The sequence below is a fragment of the Danio rerio genome, chromosome 2 (assembly GCF_049306965.1).
Source record: "Danio rerio strain Tuebingen ecotype United States chromosome 2, GRCz12tu, whole genome shotgun sequence".
Taxonomy (NCBI): domain Eukaryota; kingdom Metazoa; phylum Chordata; class Actinopteri; order Cypriniformes; family Danionidae; genus Danio; species Danio rerio.
This window is the reverse complement of record NC_133177.1, coordinates 25,221,513-25,234,850: the sequence shown is the minus strand read 5'-3', so window position 1 is coordinate 25,234,850 and position 13,338 is coordinate 25,221,513. Positions and strand designations below refer to the sequence as shown.

General features: G+C 36.0%; 1 protein-coding gene across 12 annotated transcripts in view; it reads right to left on the bottom strand.

Annotated features, from left to right (window-relative positions):
* The window catches only part of tox (thymocyte selection-associated high mobility group box), a 222,955-nt gene that overhangs the window by 100,655 nt on the left and 108,962 nt on the right, over window positions 1-13,338 (bottom strand). Inside the window, exon 1 of one of the 12 annotated variants that reach the window (XM_068224802.2) lies at window positions 11,278-11,565. The exons of 10 other annotated variants lie outside the window; for them this stretch is intronic. In XM_068224802.2, coding sequence (XP_068080903.1) covers window positions 11,278-11,334 — 57 coding nt within the window. In that variant the 5' untranslated portion in view covers window positions 11,335-11,565. Of the gene's footprint in view, window positions 1-11,277; window positions 11,566-13,338 lie in introns of those variants that run through there. One more of the 12 variants, XM_073920233.1, reaches the window with a different exon arrangement.

The following is a 13,338-nucleotide window of genomic DNA, read 5'->3' as shown; positions in this document are numbered from 1 at the left end:
AAGTGGATTGATCATAAAACAATTTAGTTGTCCTAAAGAAAAACAACGAATCATGTTGTTTCAACTCTTTTTAGATAAATAATTTGAACAAGCAGCAAATGACATTTTTGTTGAGTTGTTGACTCTTCATGGAAGAGCTAAAGTTTTTTGAACTTATTATTATCTTATTATGGTGTTCCACACAATTCATTCATGTTGTCTCAACACAATTAATTAAGTGAACTTAACACTTTTAACAAATTTATGTGGATTGAACATAAAAAATAAGTTGCCCCAATAACATATCAAGAATTGTGTTGACATATCAAAAATAACCGTTTTTAAGGTTTACCGCGATTTGGAATAGTCAAGGTTTTAAAGTATTTATAAGGTATGTCTAAGTTTTTTTTTTTAATGTTTTGTTTTATGTTTTTAAGGACGACAGTATCTCCTGCAGAAAAAAAAAAATATCCAAGAGATTGAAACTAATGAAGACAGCGGAAGTCAATGATTCATTTGAATGATTTAGCCTGACATGTTTAGATACTGTCTCAACATACAAAAAGCACAAAATAGTTGTAGTTTTTTACCCAGACATTTAAAACAATGTCTTTTAGAGCAGTAATCACAATACCGTAAAATTATTATCCAAGGTTATCATACAGTCCAAATCTTATACTGACCCATGCCTACCTCATCCAGCCACAGGCCTCAAAAACACATGCAAAGGGTCAATCATAATACAGAATCAGCATGGCTAATCCTGCGATGTGACTGTTGTGAATGATCACATTGTGATATATTGTGATATATTGTGCAACCCTAGGGTGTATGATGACATTAGCATGTCGGCACAGGTCACAGTGGTTAAAATTGCTTATTTTTCTGCATTTGAACATTATTAAAAACATTTAGGATAATGCAAAAGTGCAAAATAAATAACCATGTTCTAGTAGTATTTGGGTATTTTAATAATAAAACTTTAACACAAAAACTAAAACTCTTGATGACATGGCTGAATGAAGAAAAAAATGAAGATCCTAAACATTTCACCCATTCTGTACATCAGTTCTATTCAATAACATAAAACTAGCAGCAAAACACTTTCATCACGATTAGTGCAGTACTGACGTTCTGCACACCACCCTACTTTTTTGCGCTTATAGGTTTTGATTACAGCTAATGATAAGCTTCAGAGCGTGGAGTCCATTTTGATGATTATGTTCCAGCGGAGAAAGGTGTGGGGCCCACCTGTTCAGGAGCTGCTGAAACACGATCTCACACTTGTCACAAGACAGCGATCGGGAGCTCGCAACATGTCCTTCCTGATCACAGGAGAACAGAGCGGCCAGGCATCAAAAGGCTGACAGGTGCCACTTAAACACCAATGGGGAAACGCAACAGGCCATTAGTTCACCTACAGACGGGTCCACAAAGGCCAGGGTTTGCTCCTTCACAAAGCCGCTGTGTGCGTATGTGTTGCTGGAAGTCCCTGCGCACAATGGAGCGGGTGGCGCTATTGTCGAGGCCAAGCATGCAAAACAAACACACAAATGAGTGTTTAGCAGATGCTGGACTCATTGAAAGCGTGCGCATGCCATGAAACAACATTGAAAAGTTTGTGAATTAAATTTGAAGATGCGCCTTGCTGTTGATGACACACGCACTCAAATACTACAAACAGCGGAAAACGAATTATTATGTCGAGAGTCCTTTGAAAATATTAGCAATTAGACTTGATGGCAAAAGAGGATGTTTGGGATATTTTCAGACTGCTCCGAAAATCCTGGATCCGCACCATAACTTTCATTACATTCAGCGAGGAGGGGGGAGAGAAAAAGCCTTTATGTGAAAATGATTGCAATATGTTTCATAGTGAGATTAAACCAAACAATTAAGCTATTCTGGATTGGTTTTCACTGAGCCATCTGTTTGGATGTTTCCTCAAACTGGGGAGCCTAATCAGCTATTCATATGTAGACTGTCATTGGGCAAAGCAGACCCAAAAAATGAGATGCCTCCAATGAATCGCAATCACAGATTTGTGCCAGAGATTTCTCGACGCGCATGGCGGCCCAAAAAAAAAAAAAAAAACACCATTCCCCCAGCCAAAATAAAGCGAACACATGTCCAGATTTTATGATCATTATGTTCAGCTACTTAATGAGTTGATCTTTTGGCATTTTCTGCATCACACCGCACTGGCTGATCAGCAAGCAGAGATGGAAGCTAATTATATTGAGAGAATCTTATTCTGTAACAAACAGGGCTGTGTCACATTTGTTTGAATTACACTCAAAGACTGGAGAGGGCTGAATGACGACGGACGACCGATATTGTAAACACAGACGCAGACGATGTAAACATATCACAAAATATTCGAGGCCGCAAACTTGCAACTGAGTGCTGTCTTTCTCACAGGAATGCTGACATTTAAGGCCTTGCGCTTTTTTTTTCCACAGTGACAAAGACAAAAAAAAAAAAAAACATACCAAGCAGGCAAGAATTCTCCTTTTTCATCCCACAAAATAACGTCTTAGCACTTCAGCGCAGGTCCCTTCTGAGTGACTATGACAAGCTCTTTTCGCTTCTTTTACAACATACTCCACTTATGCAGATCTTTCTTTGTCATTTCGCATTTAATAGGAGCACTGATAGATTTCCCAAACCACCTCGGCTGATTGCGGATAGCACATTATTTTCCTCGAATCTGTTTTTCAGGTTTGGCCCTCTGGGTCTGTGGAACGAGCAGTGACAACAATAATCATTCTTCCAGCATAATTAACAACACTTCTGTGGGCTTGGAGATCATGACCGGCAATCATTCTGGACTAGAGGTGCACTGATTACACTCTCTCTATCCAGAGAAACCATCCAGTGCCAGGGATTTTTTTTCCAACTGTACACCTCACTGTAGGGAAGCGACTGAGGCATGAAACTACACATTTCAAATACATTTGAAGGAAAGCAAATGGCTAAGACTAACACAAATGTGTACCTTTACGGTTAACTAGATCAAGGTTTTATTTTTTTATTTATTCCACTGATATGGAATTTAAAAGAAAGGATATAGTTCGGTCAGATATGTGATAGTGAGGGGAAGTTCGGATCGTTTTACTGACTCGGATCTTTGAGTCTCATTCAGTGAGATGAATGAATCTTTTTATGAGTCATTTCGTTTAATTTGCCAAAATATTATTCAAATTATATGAGTTGCTTTTTAAACACATCTACAAATACACAAAACATTAATCATACTACAAACAAGTCTTAAAGAATGCTATAAGAAAGAAAATAATAATTTTTTGTTTACTTGGTCTTTCGTCTATGATTATGTCAGCCCACCTCTTCTGACAGGTCTTCAAATTTAATTGGGTTAATTCATTTGGTTATTTCACGTCACACAGTTCCATATTAGCTTAACCAAAGCACACAGTCTGAGACAAAAGGAGCCATGATTAGTTTACCTTTCGAGACTTCTGTTTTTTGAGTCATTCGTTCATCACGTGACAGCATGTAAAGAGAGATGACTCAAATCCGAGAACTGAACAGATCCAATCTTTTTCCAGCTCTAAATGCATACGATTGGCTTCTGTCATTCACGTGATGAAAGAACGACTCAAACTGAGGACTCGAGAGATGAACGAATCAAATCTTTTTTCGGCTAAAAATGCATATGATTGGCTTCTGTCTTTCACAAGATGAAAGAACGACTCAAACTGAGGACTCGAGAGATGAACGGATCAAATCTTTTTCCGGTCTGACTGCTTAGAATTGGCTTCTGTCTTTCACGTGATGAATGAACGACCCAAACCCGATAGAAGGCTTGAAAAAGAAACTAATCTTCTACTCCACTAACACAAATGTGTGCATGCGCAAATAAACGAATCACTCCCTAAGAGGACTCATTGTTTTCAAGTCACACAAAAAATTTATTCAAAATGAACGACTCATCACTAAAATGTGACACTCTACCAGTTACATTAGTTTATATATAAACAAATTATTAAAATATTAAATATAAAACTAATTATGTTATATAAACGTACTGTTGAAGGCAATAACTCTCCCGTGAATTTTCTATTTCTAGCTGTTTCCTATTATACAAGTTTTTCTTCAAGAGAAATCGTATTTCTTTTAGTTTGGCTGGAATAAAAGATGTTTTTATTAATTTATTTAAAAATGTTATGGTCAATATTATTAGCCCGCTTAAGAAATGTCTTTTTTTCTTCCTCAATGGCCTACAGAACAAACCACTGTTGTACAATGACTTGCCTTATTAACTCAACTTGCCTAGTTAACCTAGTTAAACCTTTAGCCCTTTAACTGCCTGCCCCACCAAATGGTTAACCATTTTCGGACTGTTTTAAATGACGACTGTTAAAGTCATTTGAAGAATGATTGTTTTAAAGAATAGATTAAACTACACAGCATTGTTCATTCATTCATTAATTTTCATTTCAGCTTAGGCCCCGTTTACACTAATGCGTTTTAGTTTGAAAACGCATAAGTTTTGCTGCGGTTACGCCATCCGTCCACACTACGCCGGAGTTCTCGAGCGCCGAAAACGGAGCGTTTCGAAAACGCTGGAGAGGCCGTTTTCATTCTAAAACGCTGCTGCTCCGTCTCAGTGTGGATGGGGAAAGACGGAGACATCTGAAAACGGAGGCGGGGCTGCAGACATTCGCCTCTCTGATTGGGGCTTTTCCTCAATATTAAGTAGCCTAACACACAGTTCAGTCCTGAATCTTCTCCGTGTAAGTTCAGACTTCGCAAGTTTGATCAAGGCTGCATCTCTTCTTCTCAGTTTGATATGGAAAACATACCGAGGACACGCGTCAATCTTCACAGGGAACAGTGTACTTTATAACTTCATTCACATCACCTTGGCTACGTTGTTTCACTTTCTCAACAATAAAATGTAAACTTGATATAAGGAACTGCCTATTTTTATTTTAATATTAACAACTAAACAGACAGCAGAAATGTTGAGGCGCCGTGCTGTATGAGCGTCATCTTCACTGTGTGCATATTTATAACAAAACGGAGCCGATAACAACTGCCTCCTTTCAATTTCAGTGAAAATACGAAACACACCCTCTCTTTTGCTGAATATCAGTTTTAATAATCGATAATGGCCATTATAAAAGTATAACATACAATAAGTTTATACATTATAGGAAATAAAGGCAAGCGATCAGTCAATATACAGAATGTAGGCTACGTGGTTACATTAATCATTAACTTATCTTTGCGCTCAGCCAAAACACGTTACCTGAGAACAAGTAATAGATTCCAGTGACCAAAGTCAGGGAATATGTCGACAAGATGAATGAAATATCACGTTTAATAAATATAGTGAGATTAGATCCAGCGGGAGATGCTTGATGAGAAGTCCGACTAGCAGAGCTCTCATCTGGGTAGATGGGCTCCAGCGATTGCCAAAGTGTGTGTGTGTGGTCACGTGATGTGCGTTTTCAGCGTTTTGGTGTGGACGGAGAGCAGTTCAGAAACGCTGGGTAAAACGCGAGTGTGGACGCGGATCGTTTTCATTCTAGAACGCCGTTTTAAAACTAATACGCACTAGTGTAAACGGGGCCTTAGTCACTTTATTAGTCTGGGGTCACCACAGCCTGAATGAACCACACACACAGCATTGTTGGTTTACAAAATAAATTTTTAAACATAATCCTGTTGCACTACTACACTTGATTTTGGTTTTATTGTATAAAAAAACAAGAAAACATGTTAAATAAAAACCGAAATATTTGATGGCATACTTCAAAAAATAAAGATGATTTAGTGTTCAAAAACGTTTCATTTTGATTGTTTTTAAATAAATTAGGTCTTGCACTTCATATCTTCAGATTTTTCATAGTATATGTATTAAGTTGAGTATTTTTACCATAAACCGTCATATCAACCATTAGGTAGAGATTGATATTTTAGAACTTATAAGATGTGAAAGTGCATTAAGTGTGTTAACTAGCCACATTAGGAGTTAAGAAATGCAATCCATTTTTTTTCTTGGTAGGGCAGTTAAAGAGTTAAGTTGCATGCTTACAAATGTCTCTCTGTTAAACAGTACTTGGGAAATATTTGAAGTTGAATTCAAATTTACCAGGAGGGCTGGATATAAAGATAGATACTAATAACAATTATATTAACAATAATATTTTAATATTTTGTTTTATAGAATTTATTTCTATAAATTATTTATAATTTTGTAAAACATTCTCTAATCTTTTTTTATTTAAAGATACTTTTTACATTTAAAAATTCGTGTTTATTTAATTATTTATTGTTATTTTATTTATATTTATATGAATTTGAAACATTAGTTTGAATCATGAGAAAAAAAAAGAGGAAGATCGTCTGATTAACAACTTCAAATTTAGCTTGTTTCACACAAAGCTAAATCTATCATATGACAGTAAATATGTGAACAAAGTCATATTAAAGGATTAAATATATGTTAATGTTTGTTTGTGTTGCTGTTTTTTGGAGCTAGGCTTGATCAGTCATGTTGGGTATCCAAGTATTAGAGACCAATAAAAACATGGCTGGAGTTTCATGATATCACAGTTGAGTTGCTGATAGAGAGCACCATTTATGATCTGCAAATACACTGGTGCTGAGCTACAGTTCCTGTTTGGACAGCATATTATGTATTTAATATCCACATGCAGGCAAATTATACGTGGACATGTCTGTAAAGTCAAAGCAAACAAACTGAGCAGATTTTCTACCACCACATAATGGAAGTGCGATGAAACAAGCCCACACGTAATGGCCTTATATAATGAGTGTGTGCTTGTGTTTATCGTTGTGTAGTTGAGTTGTACGTTGACCTGTAGTTTGGTAATGAACAGTAGTCCGAGCCACAGAGCCTGTCTCTTTAGATATGCACACATGATATGCAATTAAAAACTCCATTCACATTCCAGTGAGGCTGTCAATCAGAAGTAAATCCTTTTTGACAGTAGCCAGTGAAGCGTGCCAGCTAGCCACTGAACAGGAACTCAAACAGTAATGGCTTTTGTTACCAGCAAGACCAAATTTGGATGCAATTAAGTTGACCTTAAATGAAAATATATGGATATTGAGGAGACGAAACAATAATTGGATCTCGCCGTGTACATATTTTCCTTTCAGCAAGTGTACATTTCACTTTATTAAAGCTGACAACTGGATTAGCGTCTGATGCAAAGATAACAGTAAGTTACTAGAGATGTTAAGACTTCAGCCTGAAACTGCTCATAAATTGCTGCAGTGACTATGAAAAATCATGGTAACACTTACTAAAAAGCCAGTACTTATAATGCTTACATTTTATCATTCTTAATGCATTATAATAAATACATAATGTCTCATAAACAATATTGTAATATGCTCTGTAATTTGATAAATATTCACAACAAGTTACAACACAAGTGGTGGAGGGTGCTGTATTCAAGCTAGAAGCGCCACTCATTTTAAGTGAAATATTTAATACTCAAAACAATTAAATAAGGATGTCAAAGCTAAATTATTACAGATAGTTTTCACATTTCTGTCAATAATTAACAACACACGTAGCATTGCAATAACAAAATAATTCAATTAGATTCAGCACATGGTAGCATTTTCTCAACAACTACAACAGCAAAGTGACATTTTGCACCATTTTGGTAAGAAAATTTACTGTTAGAGTACTTTATGGATTTACCTCTTGTTATAAAATAGCAGTAATAAATAAAAATATATATATGTAAAACCATGAAATGTTTGATTTACCGATAGATTCTGTCTATGCTGTACTGCTTCAGACCATTGCAGGATGTCTAAATGAAATGTAGCTGTTGTCAAGCTATTCCTCTACTTGCTGAAAAAAAGTAGCTAGCTACTTTGTATCATAAGTAGCTGAGCCACTGTCAAGCTACTGAAAAATGTAGCCAAGCTAATAGCTGAACTTCCTGTAGGTAGCTACTCTCCACCACTGCCTATTTGTGGTTGTAACAGTTTTTACAGCTATTTGTGGTTTAGCAGTATGGTGCATTATAACACCGTTATTACAATGCTCTTTTAAGGACTTATAGCATGTTGTACCATAAATAAACATTACACCAATAAACCTTTTTTGGTGTAACTATGAAGAGTGTGAAGATTTATCCCTGCAGGCACAGGAAGTCAACATGATGTCATATTGCTATTGTACCCCACCATACTCAACATCTTGGGTACGTTGGATTCAGTTTGGAAATGAAAATCAGGTTGACATCAGAATCTAACATCAGGCCGACATCAATTTTCATCTTCCAACCTAAAATCAACCCAAAATCAACCAAATATCAAAGTCTAATCATGTTACACCTTGAAGTTGTGTGGACGTTACCACTATGACATCTTTCAGACATTGGATTTTGGTAACTTTCCAACACAGCCTAAAATCCATTGTTATTGGACGTCAAAGTAACGATGTCCTTAGATGCTGGCTAGACATTGAATTTTGGTCACCTGACGTCATGACCTAAATCTAACCTAAAAATAATGTCTTGTGATGTTGTGTGCCTGTTAGGATATCTAACAACCACTCTAACAACAGGATATCCATAACCCACTGAAGAACAAAGTGGAAGTCAAGTAACGGAAGTTTAGTATTCTTATAAGATATAAAGAAGTGGTCCTAAAAAGTTTCCCTTAACATAAAATTAGAGTTCAATTTTACAAAGCAAATTAGAGTTCAAAAGTACAAAGCATGATGAAGTAAAATACTGTGCAGACCTTACATAAGCAGTCTCCATCTGGTGTTATAAAGCATTGCACTCTTAAAAGTTATAACAACAAATCCTGTATGTTAGTATTATACCATATTGTCACTGGTGTTTTAAATCTTTATGGATATTACAACATATTATAAGGTTGTTTACAAAGCTTATTGAATTTATACAGTATCCACATAACGAATTATAAATACAGGGTTCATTGAAAGTGTTACCAGAATCATAAACCATGATTCTCAAAGATATCTGCCAGCATGGCTGGTGTAAAGACGTCATTATAGAAAAGCATGAGGAAAACAAAGTAACGTTAATGATGGCAGCTCTGCTTTGTGTTGTGCTTGGAGCTTGACCTAGGCACAACACGAGCAAAGATCACAGCCTATGTAAACATCTCACATTTATGACAATCCATCCATGTGTGGCCGGCTGGTGTAATGTTGACATACGCTGTTGACATAGGAAAAACTCCCAGCCATCCATCAGTGGAAGGACATCTCTCTTTAAAAGGGAAAAGCGAGCCATTTTGAGAGTAACACGATGCTTTTAAAACTATTCAAACATAGAGGTGATAGAACCCTAAACGCTACTTTACACATGCTTACATTGAACATAAATTTTATTAATGCCCATAATTGGGCAAAAGACTGAACAGGCGTGTGATTTTTTGGTTTGATGTGTTTATATTTCATAACCACCTCTGGTAATCAACAGATTAAATGTTAAATGTAACATGAACATTTTTTAAATAGGGCTGGGCGATAAGGCAAAAATGCAATCTTGATCAATCTGTTGATAGCAGCTGGTTCCTCATTAGCTAACGCACGATCCACCAATCAGACCATTCCTGAATCACTATAAATAACCAGAGTATCTTACCTTAGCCATCTTTGTCTTAAGGATCTCATGAGCTCAGGGCTCTCTCCCAGGACAGCATGCCAAACACACTCTATAATCACTCATCAGCTAAGGGAGAACTCTTGAACGATATATATATATATATATATATATATATATATATATATGATGCCACAAATTAGAGGGTCCATTAAATAACATAACCTATTTTCGGTGGCCGATACATTTTGGTGGCTGAAAATTTTGTGCATCTCTATTATCAATACACTTTAGAATTTCCATTGTTGTTCTATTCCATCTGCTGTGTGATTAGCTCTTAGATCAATATCGAGTAAAAATGTCCAGAGCCTATCATTGTAATCGACATAAATTTTATCGCAATTTGATATAATATAGTTTATTAGTCCAGCCCAATTTTTATATAATATGCATTTTAAATGGTTTAAACAATTATAAAATTTCCATTCTTCTTGTCTCAGAATTGTAAGTTTGAGTTTAAATGTAGTCATTTTAACTTTACTTCCTATGAACAGTCATGGGGAAAAGAATTTGCAGATATCAACTCAGCAATTCAAAAATAAAAGTCAGATTTGTAAGAGAAAACAGTCTTTATACTATATCTCTGGTTCCCAAAGTGGGGGTCAAGACAATTTTTTGGGGTGGTAGGGGGGTCGCTTGGTGATTTCCAAAAATCGAATTCATATTTTATCCATAACCCACTGAAGAACAAAATTAGTAGTAGCATTGTTAACATGTTAATAGTAAACATGAAAAAACATGCATATAAAAAGCCATCAGCTGTGCAACTCCTTGGTGATTACGTTATATTAAAGGCACAGCAAAACCGTTGGATGCAGCATATTGTAACACATTGCAACACTTTCTGACACCTTTACGGCATTCACGTACATCAAAAATAAATACAGGCCACAAATGATATGGAGGATGGTCTCTGAGTGATGTTCTCCAAAATTAAAAAATGAATAGACTTGGGCTTTATGGTATTTGTGCGCCGTTGTGTGCAAGGTTTATATATTTATTACCTCCTCAGAGGATATTGGGGGTTGCGAGTCACTGGCATTGTTATTTTGGGGGTCGTGGGCTGAAAAATTTGGAAACCCCATGTGCTAGATATTAATAATCAAGTCATCAAAATGTATGTTTAAATCATATTTGTGAATTGTGATTTAGTAACTAACATTAAATATTACCACTAGCATTAAATATACTGTGTTTATTTAAAACTATTTACTTTTTCTGATAAGTTAATTTTATGTTCGTTCACCAGCCATATCTAAAAGTTCTCAAAAGAAAGACGTATGGTTAGTTTTATAATAAAAGTTATAAAATAATTAACTGCAAAAGCTGAACTATCATTCACAGTCTATAATTAAGCTATGAAATATTCAACTCCAGTAATCATACTACTAAACAATGATCAAAACAGTTGGATATAAAGTTAATACCCAACCTAAAGAAGCATTAAAGCATTGTAAAATCAAAGGTGGTGAAAAGAAAGCCACATGAAGAATAACCACACAAGCTGAGGTAAAGAGTAACATTCAGAAAGTCACATCGCCATACACACAATAACAAAACACCATCATAATCCGTCAAAGGTCCCGCATGATTTATATTTATATTCTCCAGTCTGAGCCAAGAACAATAACCAACCACTTACCATCATGGCATCATGTGAACGATACAACAGCAGATACAAACAGACTGCTGCCCGCATTGATTTCCTCTCACATTTAGGACTGTGGTTTGATCAGTGCTCTAAAGGCCGAGGCAGGAGGGGGGCACCAATGAAATGCCCACTCAGTCTCACCCTGTCATCACATCACACTTTCTGAGAAGCACTGACCTGGTAAACAGAGATTACCAGCGCTAGCTCCTCTCCTTCCACTTTCAGTGCTCTGATGATAAGTCCGTTAGCTCCTTTGTTAAAAATGCACATGCGTGTAATGATCATTTCAGCTAAAGCAGAAGCACTGTTGTTTTGGGAGGGGGGCAGTTTTAGAGAGGGGTTTGAGTACTGCTCTTGACTAACAAACACAATAGACAGCGTATTATGTCAGGGTCGACATCCTGGGACCCTCTGACATCCAGGACCACCAAAGATCTCAGTAATTTCTGCTTAATTGAAAATGCCTGTGGCTAAGACACGCACACAGAAGACTTTATATTACAGAGCGTGGCCCATGACAGCAATACATATTTGGGATATCTCATTTCTCATCCGTTTTTAATGTAATCTCCTTAAGAGCAGAATCACATTTGGAATGTACTAACATTTTTTTTTCACAAAGACTTAAAAACCACAGAAGATTCATGTGGAGACTGTAGTCCATAATTTAAATCAAAGAGCTTGTATTTAATTTTGTCAGTTTCCACTGACAAATGTTTATAGGTGTCTGTGTCTACAAAACGGGAAGAGAAAAAGCCGAAGCCATCTGTTTGCTGGGTATTAAAAATGTGTTTCAATAAAAATCCTCAGGCCTGGTTTTCTATTATTTGCAGTTGCAGAGGCAATTAAATAATCTTTTAATGAGCCTAATGCTTGTATCCTCGAAAAAAAAAAAAGTAGAAGAAATATTTAGGGTATGTTTACATGTTGGTGATACACTAAAATGGAAAAGCTTTTACTTCGCAGAAGAGAAAATTGTCAAAACAATCACACAGATCCAAGAAAATGACTAAAAAGGCTTTATCTCACCAAACAGGCAATAGTACTGAATGCCAAACAGTTATTGGAGGCACTAAATCCCATGAATATTGGTGAGCCTGATTAGAATATGAAAATATACTAAAAAGTTTACTATTTCACTTAACGCTCTATTGTTTATTTCATGGTCTCACAAAATAAATTGTTTATAGCAATACCTTTTCATCATTTGGATGACAGCAATCTTACACATCACAACAGGGTTGCAAAAGTGATTTATCATAATCAGGATATGACATGACTTACATCTTGATATTACATTTTGTCATATTGTCTACCATTAAAAAGGAACTATGAAGCCACTTTTTACAAGATGTAAAATTTGTATCTGATGTTCCTAGATCAAAGTACCCCATAAATTATTTTTTTAACTCTTAGAAACTGTCCCTTTTAAGTTTTGATCCAAATTGTGACATTTTGGTAACTTTAACTTTAAATTCAAATGAAATTATGTACTATTATTCAAAAGATGGTGGAGTTACAGACGCCTATGCATCATCAATGTTATCAATGAAAATGTCAAAAGAAGTGGCTGAGAAGACAGTGTCCATTTCATTCTAAGGGTGCTTTCACACCTGTGAATCGATTAATTTGTTCCAAAACAGGGTTTAAAATTGTTACAATGTTGTGCTTTGATCTCGGTGCGGTTCGCTTTCACACTGAAAAGATTCTAAATGGGCCAAAATAGCTAAAACAAGTCACGTGCGAGTAAACTCTCCTCACATTGGTCAGTTTCAGGGTTTATTTTGCAGAGTCCCGCTCAGCTGTCATGCACCCTTATTTTAAGTTATAAAGATGAGCAATAAAGACATCATAATCGAAAAGCTGAATCAGAGATAAGACTTTGTCACACATAGCAGTTGGCTTATGCATTATAGGGTTTTAAATGAAACGCACATTTATCGGTAGAAATGACCTCCTGCCCTACTCATAATTCTCTCTTCATATAGCCTTATATATGCCTAGACATATGCATGATACACTGTGATATAGCCGGGCTCGATTCGTATCGCT